Source organism: Heterodontus francisci, chromosome 3 (assembly GCF_036365525.1).
Source record: "Heterodontus francisci isolate sHetFra1 chromosome 3, sHetFra1.hap1, whole genome shotgun sequence".
Classification (NCBI taxonomy): domain Eukaryota; kingdom Metazoa; phylum Chordata; class Chondrichthyes; order Heterodontiformes; family Heterodontidae; genus Heterodontus; species Heterodontus francisci.
This window is the reverse complement of record NC_090373.1, coordinates 181,470,411-181,489,138: the sequence shown is the minus strand read 5'-3', so window position 1 is coordinate 181,489,138 and position 18,728 is coordinate 181,470,411. Positions and strand designations below refer to the sequence as shown.

The window sequence follows — 18,728 nt, the reverse complement described above, 5'->3', positions numbered from 1 at the left end:
CAATTATCGCCCCATCAGTCTACTCTCAATCATCTGTAAAGTGATGGAAGGTGTGATCACCAGTGCTATCAAGCAGCACTTGCTTAGCAATAACCTGCTCAGTTAGGGTTCTGTCAGGGCCACTCAGTTCCCGACCTCATTCCAGCCTTGGTTCAAACATGGACAAAAGAGCTGAACTCAAGAGGTGAGGTGAGAGTGACTGCCCTCGACATCAAGGCAGTATTTGACGAAGTATGGCATCAAGGAGCCCTAGGAAAACTGGAGTCAATGGGAATCAGGGGGAAAACTCTCTGCTTGTTAGAGTCATACCTAGCACAAAGGAAGATGGTTGTGGTTGTTGGAGGTCAAGCATCTGAGCTCCAGGACATCACTGCAGGAGTTCCTCAGGGTAGTGTCCTAGCCTAACCATCTTCAGCTGCTTCATCAATGACCTTCCTTCAATCATAAGGTCAGAAGTGGGGATGTTCGCTGATGATTGCACAATATTCAGCACCATTCGTGACTCCTCAGATACTGAAGTAGTCCGTGTAGAAATGAAGCAAGACCTGGACAATATCCAGGCTTGGGCTGATAAATGGTAAGTAACATTCGCGCCACACAAGTGCCAGGCAATGACCATCTCCAACAAGAGAGAATCTAACCATCTCCCTTTGACATTCAATGGCATTACCATCGCTAAATCCCCCATTATCCCCATCCTGGGGGCTACCATTGACCAGATACTGAACTGGGAATAGCCATAGAAATACTGTGGTTACAAGAGCAGGTCAGAGGCTAGGAATCCTGCGGCAAGTAACTCACCTCCTGACCCCCCAAAGCCTGTCCACCATCTACAAGGCACAAGTCAGGAGTGTGATGAAATACTCTTCACTTGCCTGGATGGGTGCAGCTCAAACAACACAAGAAACTCGACACCATCCACAAACATTCATTCCCTCCACCACCGACACACAGTGGCAGCAGTGTGTACCATCTACAAGATGCACTGCAGCTAGGCACCAAGGCTCCTTAGACAGCACCTTCCAAACCCACGACCTCTACCAGCTAGAAGGACACGGTCAGCAAATACATGGGAACACCACCACCTGCAAGTTCCCCTCCAAGTCACACACCATCCTGACTTGGAACTATATCGACGTTCCTTCACTGTTTCTGGGTTAAAATTCTGGAACTCCCTGCCTAACAGCACTGTGGGTGTACCTACCCCACATGGACTGCAGCGGTTCAAGAAGGCAGCTCACCACCACCTTCTCAAGGGCAATAAATGCTGGCCTAGCCAGCGATGCCCACATCCCATGAATGAATAAAAAAAAATTCACCTGGATGGGTGTTGCCATAACAACACTCAAGAAGCTCAACGTTATAGAGTCATAGAGTCGTACAGCATAGAAACAGGCCCTTCGGCCCACTGCATCCATGCCGACCATAATGCCTATCTATACTAATCCCACCTGCCTGCATTAATTCCATATCCCTCTATGCCTTGCTCATTCAGGTACCTGTCCAGATGCCTCTTAAATGTTGCTCTTGTTCCTGCCTCCACCACCTCCTCTGGCAGCTCATTCTTTGTGTGAAAAATTTACCCCTTTGATCCCCTTTAAACCTCCTCCCTCTCACCTTAAATCTATGCCATCTAGTTTTAGTCACCCCTACCATGGGAAACAGACTCTGGCTATCTACCCTATCTATGCCTCTCATAATTTTATATACCTCTATCATGTCCCCTCTCAGCCTCCTTCGCTCCAGGGAAAACAGACCCAGCCTATCCAATCTCTCTTTAGAACTTAAGCCCTCCAAACCAGGCAACATCTTTGTGAATCTTTTCTGCTTGATCACATCTTTCCATTAGTGCAGCAACCAGAACTGCACACAGTACTCCAAACGCGGCCTAACCAATGTTATGTACAAATATAACATGACGTCCCAACTCATGTCCTCAGTGCCTCGGCCGATGAAGGCAAGCATGCCATACGTCTTCTTCACCACCCTGTCTACCGGTGTTGCCACTTTCAGGGAACTATGTACTTGCACCCCAAGGTCTCTCTGCTCAACAACATTCCCCAGGGCCCTGCCATTCACTGTTTATGTCCTGCCTTGGTTTAACTTCCCAAAATGCATCACTTTGCACTTGTCTGCATTAAATTCCATTTGCCAATCCCTTGTCCACTTTCTCAGTTGATCTATATCCTGTTGTAACCTTAGACAACCTTCTTCACTGTCCACGATACCACCAATTTTGGTGTCATCTGCCAACTTACTAATCATGCCCCCTACATTCACATCCAACTCATTAATATACGTGACAAACAACAGCGGGCCCAGCACTGATCCCTGTGGCACACCACTGATCACCGGCCTCCAATCTGAAAAACGACCCTCCACTTCCACCCTCTGCCTCCTATCACCAAGCCAATTTTGTATCCAATTGGCTAGCTCACCCTGGATCCCATGTGTTCAAACCTTCCGGACCAGCCTACCATGCAGGACCTTGTCAAAGGCCTTGCTGAAGTCCATGTAGACAACGTCCACCACCCTGCCCTCGTCAATCCTCTTGGTCACCTCCTGAAAAACCTCAATCAAATTCGTGAGACATGATTTCCCACACACAAAGCCATGCTGACTATCCCTAATCAGACCTTGCCTTTCCAAATGCATATAAATCCTGTCTCTCAGAATCCCTTCCAATAACTTTCCCACCACTGATGTAAGGCTCACCGGCCTCTAGTTCCCTGCTGCCCTTCTTAAATAAAGGCACAACATTAGCTATCCTCCAGTCTTCCGGTACCTCACCCGTGGCTAACGATGATACAAAAGTCTCTGCCAGGGCCCCAGGATTCTCCTCTCTTGCTTCCCATAGCATCCTAGGATACACCTGGTCAGGCCCTGGGGATTTATCCACCTTAATGCGCTTCAAAACCTCCAACACCTCCTCCTTTGTAATGTTGCTATGCTCCAGGATATCGCTGTTCCCTCCCTTGAACTCACTAACTTCCATAACATTCTCCACGGTAAATGCAGACAAGAAGTATTCATTTAAGACCTCGCCCATTTCCCGTGGCTCCACACATAGATTACCACACTGATCCTTAAGGGGACCTACTCTCTCCCTAGCTACCCTTCTCCTCTTATCAAGTCTTTTAGGATTCTCCTTTATCTTATCTGCCAGGGAAATCTCATGGCCCCTTTTCGCCCTCCTAATTCCCTTCTTAAGTGTACTCCTATATCCCTTGTACTCGTCGAGGGACTAGCTTGATCCCAGCTGCATATACCTGACATATGCCTCCTTCTTTGTCCTGACCGGACCCCAAATATCCCTCGTCAACCAAGGTTCCCTAAACTTACCAGCCTTGCCCTTCAATCTAACAGGAACATGCCGGCCCTGAACTCTTCCTATCTCACTTTTAAAAGCCTCCTACTTGCTAGACGTCCCTTTACCTGTAAACAGCTTCTCCCATTCAACTTTTGAGAGTTCCTGACTGATGCCATCGAAATTCGTCTACCCCCAATTTAGGACTTCAACTTGAGGACCAGTCCTATCCTTTTCCATAACTATCTTGAAGCTAATAGAGTTATGGTCACTGGTCCCAAAGTGCTCCCCCACTGACACATCAAACACCTGCCCAGCCTCATTTCCTAAGAGGATGTCGAGTGCAACCCCTTCTCTAGTAGGGCCATCCACATACGGCTTCAGAAAACTATCCTGGACACACTTAACAAATTCTTCCCCATCTAATCCCTTAGCACTAAGGCAGTCCCAGTCAATATTAGGGAAGTTAAAATCACCTACTATTACAACCCTATAATTCCTACACCTATCTGTAATTTCCCTACATATATGCTCCTCCAATTCCCTCTGACTATTGGGGGGCCTGTAGTATAATCCCATCAAAGTGATCACCCCTTTCTTATTTCTAAGTTCTACCCATATGGCCCTGCTGGACGTTCCCCACGGGATATCTTCTCTAAGTACTGCTGTGATTTCCTCCCTAATCAATAGTGCAACTCCCGCTCCTCTCCTACCTCCACCTCTGTCACGCCGGAAGCATCGGTACCCCGGAACCTTGAGCTGCCAGTCCTGCCCATCCCTCAACCACGTTTCTGTGATAGCTATATCACAATCCCATGTACCGATCCATGCTCAGAGTTCACCTGCCTTACCTGTAAGGCTTCTTGCATTAAAGTAAATGCAGTTTAGCCTACCAGACCTTCCACGCACCCTGTCCTTCCCCTGCCCGGCTTGCTTGCTTTAACCTCTACATTTGCCTCAACTATCCCATCGGAGAGACTACTACTTTGGGTCCCACCCACCCCTGCCAGACTAGTTTAAACATTATTGAGGTTTTTGATCCCGACCTGCTGCTGAATACAATATCCACCACCACCATCACGAGCACATTGTGCCCACTGTGTGTATAATCTACAGGACACACTGCAGCAACTCACCATAATATTTGGAGAGAGGAATAACTTAGATTTTTATAACATCTTCAACAATCTTGAGATGTCCCAAATTGCTTGAGAGCCAATGAAGTACTTTCTGAAGTATAGTAACTATCGTAACATTGCAGCCAATTTGGATACAACAAGCTCCCATGACAGCAATGAGCTAAATGACTAGTTAATTTGTTCTAGTGATGTTGGTTGTGTCACATCAGGACTGCAGTGGTTCAAGGAGAAGGTCCACCACTATCTCAAGGCAACCATGAGCGGGTGATCCCTGCTAGCGTTTCCCAGGGCCCAACAACAATAAATGTCAAAGTTGGCTTGTCTGCTCACCTTATGGAGGATGACGGCAAAGAACACGATGACTTGGAGAGAGATCTGGGAGGATCCTGCTGCAGTGCCCAAAGCCACACCATCCGCTGTAAGAGGGAATAAAACAGGTTAGTCATGAGGCTAAACACTGTCAACTGTACGTGGCCTACAGAGGAATTTCTTTTCATGTGTGGAAGTTATGTTGCAGTTGTACAGAACTCTGGTTAGACTGTATCTTGTAGTACTGCATTCAGTCTGGGCACAGTACCTCAGGAAGGATATATTAGCCTTGGAGAGGTGTAGCGTAGATTAACCAGAATGTTACTTGAGCTAAAAGGATTAGATTGTGAGGGCAAGTTGGATAAACCTGGTTTGTATTTCTTTGAGTTTAGGAAATTGAGGGACAATCTAATTGAGGTGTTTAAAGGATCTCATAGGGTAGATAGAGAGAAACTATTTCCTCTGGTGGGGGAGTCCAGAACAAGGGGCACAACCTTAAAATTAGAGCTGGGCCACACAGGGATGCTGTCAGGAAGCAATTCAGACAAAGGGTAGTGGAAATCTGGAACTCCCCCTACCCTCCCAACAAAACTGTTGAGGCTAAGGGTCAATTGAAATTTTCAAACAGATAGAATTCTGTTAGAGGTACAGATCAACTCTGATCAAATTGAATGGTGGAACAGGCTCAACGGGCTGAATGACCTATTCTTAATGATCACAGGACGTGGCTGCATTTATTGTACAACCCCAGTTGCCATGAGAAGTTGGTGGTGGGCCTTTGAGTGATTGTACAAATTGGAGAGGGCTAGGTCACTTCGGAGAGGATAAAGAGTCAGCCACACAGAGTGGGATTGGACTCAGCTGGATTTTTACCATAATAATAAAAGCGAATACTGGAAATCTGAAATACCGCACAATTAGCTAAAAATGCAAAATCAATGGAGGACCCTGTGAGGGTGTACACTACCAGTGTTTAAAGATCTGCAAACCTCTATCCCGCAAGGCCACCATTGAAAGTCAACATTTCCTTCCCCGCCAACCAGTGTCTGAACCCCTGCCCACTGCAAGCCTTGCAAATAGCACCCTCCCCCTCACAACACTGTCCAGCACTCACCTCACTACACTACATAACACAGTGCCTAACCCCTCACCTCCAAACAAGACAGATATTACTTCACCATCCCAAACATGTTTTGATTTAAGCCAACCTCACCGGGCTGCTGTCCAAACCCATAGGTTCGTTGAGTTGGAGAAATGTGGTTCAGTACCTGCAGCATGAATAACCAGGCCAAGTGTTGCAGTGAGGCTGGATCCAGCACCTGGGCATGTCCTTGGTTCTGTGATGGAAACATAAAACTTTATTTTAATAAAAAATAAATGTATATCTCACTATGTAATAAACCATTTTCAGAATTGTAAATAGGAATACAAATATTGAGCAAACACTATTAATTCCCCTTGGTGAATCTAGTAACCACAAGAGCCTGTATTTAATCACAATGGTCAAGAACTTTAATAGGACTTCCAATCCTATAGTTTCTCCAGAAGTTGGAATTTTCTCCTCACAGCAGGGAAGTTTAAGGGGAGATTTATTGTTCAAAATTATGCAGGGTATTGATACAGTAAATAGGGAGAAACTTTCCACTGGTTGGAGTATTGATAACCAGAGGATACAGATTCAAGATAATTGGAAAAGAACCAGAGGGAAGATGAGGATAATTCTTTTTACACTTTCTTGAGAAAGAACTCTTTACACAGCGAGTGGTTAGAATCTGGAATGGACTGCCTGAAAGGGTGGTGGAAACAGTTTCAGAAATAAGTTTCCAAAGGGAATTGGACAAATACTTGAAGGGAGAAAATTTGCAAGGCGATGAGAAAAGAATGGGGGCAGTGAGACTAATTATATAGCTCTTTCCAAGACCCAGGACAAGCACAGTGGGTTGAATGGTCTCCTCTGTGCTGTAAGATTGCATGATTCTATACTGGGATAGCCTTCCCTCCCAATATTGTTCCCTTGTCTTGACGTGGCCCAGGTACATGGTGAATATCCAGTGCTCATAAAATGGGGCAGTCAGGTAGGCCATGACCTGCAGCAGGGGGAGAATGATAGTATCGTTTGGTACAGGGGAAACAAGCCACAATTCGACTGATTCTCCTCCCTTTGCCAGACAACAGCAGATACTGAGAGTCACTCTGACAAAGACAATGTCCTTTATAAATGGACTATGATCCCACCCTAATGTACAAACACAACAGTCCAGTGATGAAATGCACTGCCTATTATAACTCTTGAACCAAACATGAGTAGGAAGAGTCCACATCTTTGTTTTACCCCTGGGAAATTAGAACTGCAATTTTTACACATAAGATTTCCCAAAATCCGTGTCATTAATTCCCCTTGGTGAATCTAGTAACCACAAGAGCCTGTATTTAATCACAATGGTCAAGAACTTTAATAGGACTTCCAATCCTATAGTTTCTCCAGAAACACATCCGTGTGAGGTGATTCACTTTGGAAGGAGTAACAGCAATGCAGAGTACTGGGCTAATGGGAAGATTCTTGGTAGTGTAGATGAGCAGAGAGATCTTGGTATCCAGGTACATAAATCCCTGAAAGTTGCTACCCAGGTTAATAGGGCTGTTAAGGAGGCATATGGTGTGTTAGCCCTTATTAGTAGGGGGATCGAGTTTCGGAGCCACGAGGTCATGATGCAGCTGTACAAAACTCTGGTGAGGCCGCACCTTGAGTATTGCGTGCAGTTCTGGTCACCGCATTATAGGAAGGATGTGGAAGCTTTGGAAAGGGTGCAGAGGAGATTTACTAGGATGTTGCCTGGTATGGAAGGAAGGTCTTACAAGGAAAGGCTGAGGGACTTGGGGTTGTTTTCGTTAGAGAGAAGGAGGAGGAGAGGTGACTTAATAGAGACATACAAGATAATCAGAGGGTTAGATAGGGTGGATAGTGAGCGTCTTTTTCCTCGGATGAGGATGGCAAACACGAGGGGACATAGCTTTAAGTTGAGGGGTGAAAGATATAGGACAGATGTCAGAGGTAGTTTCTTTACGCAGAGAGTAGTAGGGGCGTGGAACGCCCTGCCTGCAACAGTTGTAGACTCGCCAACTTTAAGGGCATTTAAGTGGTCATTGGATAGACATATGGATGTAAATGGAATAGTGTAGGTCAGATGATCGGCGCAACATCGAGGGCCGAAGGGCCTGTACTGCGCTGTAATATTCTAATTCTAATTCTAATTACTGAAAGCTCCCCTGTGGCCATCTAGGCTCCTACATTCATGTTTCATGACCACGTCATTGCTGTCCAGTCAGTGACCTGCAGCATAGGATCCATGCCTGCTGCCCAGAAAGCAGATATGGTGCCTTCATTATAAAAGACACTTTGGCTATCCTCTTCAGCCCTGAGTTACAACACCATCAAGACAGCACAAATAGCAGCTAACTGGAAATACAAAGAGGCCCAGAGAGCCATCACAATCAAAGACACAGTTGGTATCTTGAAGCAGTGTCAGTTACATGTTCCACAATCTTGCTGTCCAGAGAGGCCTAATAATGGAGAAGGAGGAGGAGACTGAGGGAGGGGGAATAGGAGGCTGAGGGAGGAGGAATAGGAGCCTGAGGGAAGAGGAGGTGGAGCTGAAGGACCACTCACTGCCAAGCACTAAGTCCCTACCGAGAAGCCAGATCTCCCTGCTGAAACAGCTTTGCAAACATGACTCATACAACTGACAGTCCTCTGCACATGGGTATAATGAAGAGCCCATTACATCTTCAGCATCATTGGCCTCTACTAACTCAACTGTCATGGAGGCCCGTTCTTTGACCTGTTTAATGTCTCATTCTACACCATCAGAATGCAACTGTGGATAAAAAGCAATTAAAGTTAGTTCCCTAAAAGTGGCCAACATAGAAACACAGAAAATTTATGGCACAGAAGGAAATCATTTGGCCCATCATGTCTATGCTGGCCAAAAAAAGAGCTATCCAACCTAATCCCACTTTCCAGCTTCTGGTCCATAACCCTGTAGATTACAGCACTTTCAGTAAATATTCAAGTACTTTATTAATCAATAAGGGTTTCTGCCTCTTTCAGGCAGTAAGTTCCAGATCCCCACCACCCTCTGGGTGAAAACATTTCATACTTCTCCAGATTGAATTCCATTTGCTAGTTTTCTGCCAGTCCATTGGTATCTTCTTGCAGTCTACAGCTTTCTTCCTCACTATCAACCACACCACCAATTTTTGTATCATCTGCAAACTTCTTAATTATGCCCCCTAAATTTAAGTCTAAATCATTGATATAAGGCATGAAAAACAAGGGACCCAGTACTGAGTCCTGCAGAACCCCACTGGAAGCAGCCTTCCTGTCACAAAAGCACCCGTCCACCATTACCCTTTCCTTCCTATCACTGAACCAATTTTGGACACAACTTGCCGCTTGCACCTGGATCTCATGGGCTTTTACTTTTCTGACCAGTCTGCCATGTCAGACTTTGTGAAAAGATTCGCTAAAATCCATGCAGATTATATACCCTCATCAACCCTCCTTTTTATCTCCTCAAAAAATTCAGTCAGGTTAGTCAGACACGAACTTTCATTAACAAATCCATGCTGACTGTCCTTGATTAATCCGTGACTTTCTAAATGACAATTTATCATGTCCCTCAGAACTTTTTTCCAGCAATTTGCTCACAACCAGGATTAGGCTGGCTGGCCTGTCATTACTTGGTCTATCCCTTCCTTTTTAAACAATGGTACAATGTTAGCAGTCCTCCAGACCTCCAGCACCTTGCCTGTAAACAGAATTGGAAAATATTGGTCAGAGACTCCACTATTTTTTTATTTATTTTATTTAGAGATACAGCACTGAAACAGGCCCTTCGGCCCACCAAGTCGGTGCCGACCATCAACCACCCATTTAAACTAATCCTACACTAATTCCATATTCCTACCACATCCCCACCTGTCCCTATATTTCCCTACCACCTACCTATACTAGGGGCAATTTATAATGGCCAATTTACCTATCAACCTGCAAGTCTTTTGGCATGTGGGAGGAAACCAGAGCACCCGGAGGAAACCCACGCAGACACAGGGAGAACTTGCAAACTCCACACAGGCAGTACCCAGAATTGAACCCGGGTCGCTGGAGCTGTGAGGCTGCGGTGCTAACCACTGCGCCGCCTTTCCTCCCTTGCTTCTCTTAGCAGCCTGGGATACATTTGGCAATTTATCCACTTTCAAAAATTCTAAACCCCTTAATATTTCCTCTCTCACTATGTTTATTCCATCCAATATTTCACACTCCTCCTCCTTAATACCCCTCTTTTTTGAAGATAGGCAAGGTATTCATTAAGAACCATGCCCAGTCTTCCGCCTCCATACACGTTTTATTTTGGTCTTCAATTGTCCTTGCTCTTTCTTTAGTTATCCTCTTGCTCTCTGTGTTTATAAAACATTTTTGGGTTTTCCTTGATTCTACTTGTCAATACTTCTTCATGCCCTCTCTTTCCTTTTTTATTTTCACTCCTGCACTTTATTTACTCCAGTGAATATGGATGGTATTTTTAGCCCAGCGTAATCTCTATGTATAATAAAAGCAAAATACTGCGGATGCTGGAAATCTGAAATAAGAACAAGAAATGCTGGAAATACTCAGCAGGTCTGGCAGCACCTGTGGAAAGAGAAGCAGAGTTAACGTTTCGGGTCAGTGACCCTTCTTCGGAATCTCTATGTGTTCTTTTGCCCAATGGGGTAATTTGAACTTTTGGGTGTAAAATGACTATCGAATTAGCTGCCAGTAAACACCCCACCCAATCTATTAAAGTCAATGGAATGGCAAATTAGCCAAGGTATCTAATGGTCAGTCAACATTTATACCATCGCCGAAAATTAAAATGACCCTCTCAGTGTTCAGCCAGTGACAGAATAAGTGAGGTGTGTGTCCGGCTGCTGGGTGTCAGTGGGAGCCTCTCCAGATTATAGCAGCTCTCAGTTGCTTTGTGCTGGATCACTGGACTGCTTTGCAATTGCTTACGCCATACCTACTGCAATGACTCCTGCCGGTCCTGACTTTTTTCCAAATTGGTTTGGGGCAGCTGTACGGCTGAGGGGAGTCTCTGACTGACTCTGACTCTGTTGGGTGTTGCCTGGTTGTGTCCAGGGAACAAAGCTATGGCCTATGAATAACTCCTTCTAGAAGGTCAGAGGGTCCAGGATCCCCACTGCTTCAAATATGATTTTTTTCATCACCAATGCAGGACTCTGGGAAGTTGTCATGCACGTCATGCTGGACTACATCTTGAATAAGCACCGTACACAACTGTGTAGCAGTGGTCAGTGGACTCCTCCACAGTTGCTGACCTCCCTGGCAGGATAGCTGGCACAGTTGCTTACCATCAGCATTGCTGACAGTCCTTTAACATCCTCCTTTAAATAAAAGTAGCTGAGGAAGGATGTTAGCTGGATCTCTGGCCAGCTAACATTGGCTCCCTCTCTGTCGCCATCTGCACCAGTTCACTTATGTTTGTGATTCACATAGTATGACGTCTTCAAACTATAGAAGAGTCAGCCATGGCTCAGTTGGTAACACGGTCACCTTTGAGTCAGGAGGCCATGGGTTCAATTCGCACTCCAGAGACTTGAGCCCAAAATTTAGACTGACAATCACAGAGAGTTCTGCTCTGTCAGAGGTGCCGTCATTTGCATGTTAAACTGAGACCCTATCTCCTCTTTCAGGTTGCTGCTAAAGATCCCATGGCACTATTTCAAAGAAGAGTAGGGGAGCTCCCCCTGATGTCCTGGCCAACATTTATCCCTCAGTTAACTGCACAAAAAAATGGATGATCTGGTCATTAGCACATTGTACTGGATACAGCAAAGGCTATGGGCTCTGACAACATCCCAGCTGCAGTGCTGAAGACTTGTGCTCTAGAACTAGCCACGCCCCTAGCCAAGCTGTTCCAGTACAGCTACAACACTGGCATCTACCCGACCATGTGGAAAATTGCCCAGGTATGTCCTGTCCACAAAAAGGAGGACAAATCCAACCCGGCCAATTACAATCCCATCAGCCTACTCGAAATCATCAGCAAAGTGATGGGAGGTGTCATCATCAATAACTTGCTCACCGATGCTCAGTTTGGGTTCAGCCAGGACCACTCCACTCCAGACCTTATTACATGGGCTAAAGAGCTGAATTCCCAAGGTGAGGTGAAAGTGACTGCCCTTAACATCAAGGCATCATTTCACCATGTGTGACATCAAGGAGCCCAAGCAAAACTGAAGTCAATGGGCATCCGGGGGAAACTCTCCACTGGTTGGAGTCATACCTAGCACAAAGGAAGATGATTATGGTTTTTGGAGGCCAATCATCTCAGCCCCAGGTCATTGCTGCAGGAATTCCTTAGGCCAGTGTCCTAGGCCCAACCATCTTCAGCTGCTTCACCATAAGTTCAGAAGTGGGGGTGTTCACTGATGATTGCAGTGTTCAGTCCCATTCATAATTCCTCAGATAATGAAGCAGTTTGTGCTTGCATGCAGCAAGACCTGGACAACATTCAGGCTTGGGCTGATTGGTGCCAAGTAATATTCATGCCACAAAAGTGCCAGGCAATGACCATCTCCAACAAGATAGAGTCTAGACATCTCCCTTTGACATCCAATGGCATTACTATCGCTGAATCCCCCACTATTAACATCCTGGGGGTTATCATTGACCAGAAACTTAACAGGACCAGCCATATAAATACAAGAGCAGCTCAGAGACTGGGAATCCTGTGGGGAGTAACTCACCTCCTGACTCCCCAAAGCCTGTCCACCAACTACAAGGCACAAGTCAGGAGTGTGATGGAACACTCTCCACTTGCCTGGATGGGTGCAGCTCCAACAACACTCAAGAGGCTTGATACCATCCAGGACAAAGAAGCCCGGTTGATTGACACCCCATCCACCACCGCAAACATTCATTCCGTCTCACACTGACGCACAGTGGCAGCAGTGTGTACCATCTACAAGATGCACTGCAGCAATTCACCAAGCCTCCTTCGACAGCACCTTCCAAACCCATGGCCTCTACCACCTTGGAGGACAAGGGCAGCAGACATATGGGAACACCACCACCTGCAAGTTCCCCTCCAAGCCACACACCATCCTGACTTGGAAATATATCACCCTTCCTATACTGTCGCTGATTCAAAAATATGGAACTCCCTCCCTAACAACACTGTGGGTGTATTTACACCACATGGACTGCAGCGGTTCATGAAGGCAGCTCACCACCACTTTCTCAAGGTCAATTAGGGATGGGCAATAAAAGCTGCCCCTTGCCAATAATGCCCACATCCCAAGAACGAATTTTAAAAAATGCTATCTGTAAACTGGCTGCAATGTTTCCTACATTACAACAATGACTACACCTTAAAAGGCTGTAAATTGCTTTGGGACAACCTGAGACCGTGATATGCATATATAAAGGTAAGTTTTTTCATCTAAATCCCCAGATATATCTATGCTGGTGCTTGCTACACGTTGAGTGCTTGGCGTGGGGTGTTGTGAGGGGCTGGACTGTTGACCATCTGAGGTAGGTTGGCCTGGATTTTGGGACTCACCAACAGAAACAGATGATGAACAAATGTTTGTACACTGGCTGCAGAATGGCCCTAGAAGCAATGCTTAACCACTACAGCATGCAATAGGGGAGGTGGTGGCGTAGTGGTATTGTCACTAGACTAGTTACCCAGAGACCCAGGGAATTTCTCTGGGAACATGGGTTCAAATCCCACCACATTCAGAATTGAATTCAATTAATAAATCTGGAATTAAAAGCTAGTCTAATGATGGCCATGAAACCATTGTCGATTGTTGGAAAAACCCATCTGGTTCACTAATGTCCTTTAGGGAAGGAAATCTGCTGTCCTTACCTGGTCTGGCCTACATGTGACTCCAGACCCACAACAATGTGGTTAACTCTTAAATGCCCTCTGAAATGGCCTAGCAAGCCACTCGGTTATATTTAACCGCTACAAAGTCAATAAAGCAGAATGAAACCAGACAGGCTACCCGGCATCGACCTAGGCATTAGAAATGACAAGGGCAAACCCAGCCCTGTCGACCCTGCAAAGTCCTCCTTACTAACATCTGGGGGCTTGTACCAAAGTTGGGAGAGCTGTCCCACAGACTAGTCAAGCAACAGCCTGACATAGTCATACTCACGGAATTATATCTTACAATGTCCCAGACACCGATATCACAATCCCTGGGTATGTCCTGTCCCACTGGCAGGACAGACCCAGCAGAGGTATACAGTCAGGAGGGAGTTGCCCTGTGAGTGCTCAACATCGACTCCGGACCTCATGAAGTCTCATGGCATCAGGTCAAACATGGACAAGGTAACCTCCTACTGATTACCACCTACCGACCCCCCTCAGCTGATGAATCAGTACTCCTCCATGTTGAACAGCACTTGGAGGAAACACTGAGGGTGGCAAGGGCGCAGAATGTACTCTGGGTGGGGGACTACAATGTCCATCACCAAGAGTGGCTCGGTAGCACCACTACTGACCAAGCTGTCTGAGTCCTAAAGCACATAGCTGCTAGACTGGGTCTGTGGCAAGTGGTGAGGGAACCAAGAGGGAAAAACTTACTTGACCTCGTCCTCACCAATCTGCCTGCCACAGATGCATCTGTCCATGACAGTATTAAAGAAGAACAAAGAACAAAGAAAATTACAGCACAGGAACAGGCCCTTCGGCCTTCCAAGCCTGCGCCGATCCAGATCCTCTATCTAAACATGTCGCCTATTTTCTAAAAGTCTGTATCTCTTTGCTTCCTGCCCATTCATGTATCTGTCTAGATACATCTTAAAAGACGCTATCGTGCCCGCGTCTACCACCTCCGCTGGCAACGCGTTCCAGGCACCCACCACCCTCTGCGTAAAGAAACTTCCACGCATATTCCCCCGAAACTTTTCCCCTCTCACTTTGAACTCGTGAACCCTCGTAATTGAATCCCCCACTCTGGGAAAAAGCTTCTTGCTATCCACCCTGTCGATACCTCTCATGATTTTGTACACCTCAATCAGGTCCCCCCTCAACCTCCGTCTTTCTAATGAAAATAATCCTAATCTGCTCAACCTCTCTTCATAGCTAGCGCCCTCCATACCAGGCAACATCCTGGTGAACCTCCTCTGCACCCTCTCCAAAGCATCTACATCCTTTTGGTAATGTGGCGACCAGAACTGCACACAATATTCCAAATGTGGCCGAACCAAAGTCTTATACAACTGTAACATGACCTGCCAACCCTTGTACTCAATACCCCGTCCAATGAAGGAAAGCATGCCGTATGCCTTCTTGACCACTCTATTGACCTGCGTTGCCACCTTCAGGGAACAATGGACCTGAACACCCAAATCTCTCTGTACATCAATTTTCCCCAGGACTTTTCCATTTACTGTATAGTTCACTCTTGAATTGGATCTTCCAAAATGCATCACCTCGCATTTGCCCTGATTGAACTCCATCTGCCATTTCTCTGCCCAACTCTCCAATCTATTTATATTCTGCTGTATTCTCTGACAGTCCCCTTCACTATCTGCTACTCCACCAATCTTAGTGTCGTCTGCAAACTTGCTAATCAGACCACCTATACTTTCCTCCAAATCATTTATGTATATCACAAACAACAGTGGTCCCAGCACGGATCCCTGTGGAACACCACTGGTCACACGTCTCCATTTTGAGAAACTCCCTTCCACTGCTACTCTCTGTCTCCTGTTGCCCAGCCAGTTCTTTATCCATCTAGCTAGTACATCCTGGATCCCATGCGACTTCACTTTCTCCATCAGCCTACCATGGGGAACCTTATCAAACGCCTTACTGAAGTCCATGTATATGACATCTACAGCCCTTCCCTCATCAATCAACTTTGTCACTTCCTCAAAGAATTCTATTAAGTTGGTAAGACATGACCTTCCCTGCACAAAACCATGTTGCCTATCACTGATAAGCCCATTTTCTTCCAAATGGGAATAAATCCTATCTGTTAAGGCCCCAGCTATTTCCTCTCTCGCTTCCGTAACCTGGGATAGATCCCATCCGGACCTGGGGACTTGTCCACCTTAATGCCTTTTAGAATACACAACACTTCCTCCCTCCTTATGCCGACTTGACCTAGAGTAATCAAACATCTGTCCCTAACCTCAACATCCGTCATGTCCCTTTCCTCGGTGAATACCGATGCAAAGTACTCGTTTAGAATCTCACCCATTTTCTCTGACTCCACGCATAACTTTCCTCCTTTGTCCTTGAGTGGGCCAATCCTTTCTCTAGTTACCCTTATATATGAATAAAAGGCTTTGGGATTTTCCTTAACCCTGTTTGCTAAAGATATTTCATGACCCCTTTTAGCCCTCTTAATTCCTCGTTTCAGATTGGTCCTACATTCCAGATATTCTTTCAAAGCTTCGTCTTTCTTCCGCCTCCTAGACCTTATGTATGCTTCCTTTTTCCTCTTAGCTAGTCTCACAATTTCACCTGTCATCCATGGTTCCCTAATCTTGCCATTTCTATCCCTCATTTTCACAGGAACATGTCTCTCCTGCACGCCAATCAACCTCTCTTTAAAAGCCTCCCACATATCAAATGTGGATTTACCTTCAAACAGCTGCTCCCAATCTACATTCCCCAGCTCCTGCCGAATTTTGGTATAGTTGGCCTTCCCCCAATTTAGCACTCTTCCTTTGGGACCACTCTCGTCTTTGTCCATGAGTATTCTAAAACTTACGGAATTGTGATCACTATTCCCAAAGTAGTCCCCTACTGAAACTTCAACCACCTGGCCGGGCTCATTCCCCAACACCAGGTCCAGTATGGCCCCTTCCCGAGTTGGACTATTTACATACTGCTCTAGAAAACCCTCCTGGATGCTCCTTACAAATTCTGCTCCATCTAGACCTCTAACACTAAGTGAATCCCAGTCAATGTTGGGAAAATTAAAATCTCCTATCACCACCACCCTGTTGCTCCTACATCTTTCCATAATCTGTTTACATATTTGTACCTCTATCTCACGCTCGCTGTTGGGAGGCCTGTAGTACAGCCCCAACATTGTTACCGCACCCTTCCTGTTTCTGAGTTCTGCCCATATTGCCTCACTGCTCGAGTCCTCCATAGTGCCCTCCTTCAGCACAGCTGTGATATCCTCTTTGACCAGTACTGCAACTCCTCCACCCCTTTTACCTCCCTCTCTATCCCGCCGGAAGCATCGATATCCTGGGATATTTAGTTGCCAATCATGCCCTTCCCTCAACCAAGTTGGTTGGGAGTGACCATCACACAGTCCTTGTGGAGACGAAGTCCTGCTTTCACATTGAGGATATCCTTCATCATGTTGTGTGGCACTACCACCGTGCTAAATGGGATAGATTTCAAACAGATCTAGCAATGCAAAACTGGGCATCCACGAGGCGCTGTGGACCATCAGCAGCAGCAGAATTGCACTCACCCATAATCTGTATACTCATGGCCCGGCATATCCCCCACTCTACCATTACCATCAAGGCAGGAGACCAACTCTGATTCAATGAAGAGTGCAGGAGGGCATGCCAGGAGCAGCACGAGGCAGACCACAAAATGAGATGTCAACCTGGTGAAGCTACAACACAGGACTACTTGTGTGTCAAACTGCGTAAGCAGCATGCGATAGACAGAGCTAAGCGATCCCAGAACCAACGAATCAGATCTAATCTCTGTAGTCCAGCCACATCCAGCCGTGAATGGTGGTGGACAATTAAACAACTAACTGGAGGAGGTGGCTCCATAAATATCCCCATCCTCAATGATAGGGGAGTCCAGCACATCAGTGCGAAAGATAAGGCTGAAGCATTTGCCAGAATGCAAACTGAACAACGATAAAATAAAATAAAACACAAAAAAATCTAAAAATATATAAAAAAGAAAAAAGACTGGGTCACAGCTTTGCAGAACACCTCCACTCAGTCCGAAAGCATGACCCCGAGCTTCCGGTTTCTTGCCATTTCAACATCCCCCCCTGCTCTCATGCTCACATCTCTGTCCTGAGATTGCTGCAGTGTTCCAGTGAACATCAACGCAAGCTCGAGGAACAGCATCTCATTTACCGATTGGGCACACTGGAGTCTGCCGGACTGAACACTGAGTTCAATAATTTCAGAGCATGATGGGCCCCCATTTATTTTTAGTTATTTTTTCTTTTTTATATAGTTTTTGCGTTTATTTTACTTTATCTTAGTTTATTCAGTTTGCCTAACCACTGTTTTTATTCAAGTTTGTACTTGCGGCTATTCAGTTTTCAGTCCGTTAACACCCTATCTGTACTCATGCTTTGTCTTTCAACACACCATTAACATATTGTTTGCCTTTGCTCCATGACCTTCTGGTCGGTTATTCTCTGTGACCTGGTCCTATCTGCACCTTCTCCTTTGTTATCTCTTTCCCCAGCCCCACTTTACTTGTTTAAAACTTTGCACATTTCTAATATTTGCCAGTTCTGAAGAAGGGGCACTGATCTGAAACATTAACTTTGCTTCTCTATCCACAGATGGAGCCAGACCTGCTGAGTATTTCCAGCATTTCTTGTTTTTACTGCAAAAGCTATGAGCCCTGACAATATTCCGGCAATAGTACTGAAGACCTGTGCTCCAGAACTTGCCACGCCCCTAGCCAAACTGTTCTAGTACAGCTACAACACTGGCATCTAACCTGCAATGTGGAAAATTGCCCAGGTATGTCCTGTACACAAAAAGCAGGACAAGTCCAACCCGGCCAATTACCACCCCATCAGCCTACTCTCAACCATCAGTAAAATGATGGAAGGGTTCATCAACAGTGCCATCAAGCGACACTTGCTCAGCCATAACCTACTCACTGATGCGCAATTTGGGTTCTGCCAGGGCCACTCAGCTCCTGACCTCATTACAG

At 45.9% G+C, this 18,728-nt stretch overlaps 1 protein-coding gene across 2 annotated transcripts in view; it reads right to left on the bottom strand.

Annotated features, from left to right (window-relative positions):
- LOC137365033 (zinc transporter ZIP9-like) overlaps positions 1 to 18,728 on the bottom strand; it is a 160,088-nt gene that overhangs the window by 24,104 nt on the left and 117,256 nt on the right. For both annotated transcript variants that reach the window (XM_068027896.1, XM_068027895.1), the window contains exons 4-5: positions 6,024 to 6,092; positions 4,777 to 4,862 (exon numbers count right to left, since the gene is read on the bottom strand). In XM_068027896.1, coding sequence (XP_067883997.1) covers positions 4,777 to 4,862; positions 6,024 to 6,092 — 155 coding nt within the window. The remainder of the gene's footprint in view (positions 1 to 4,776; positions 4,863 to 6,023; positions 6,093 to 18,728) is intronic.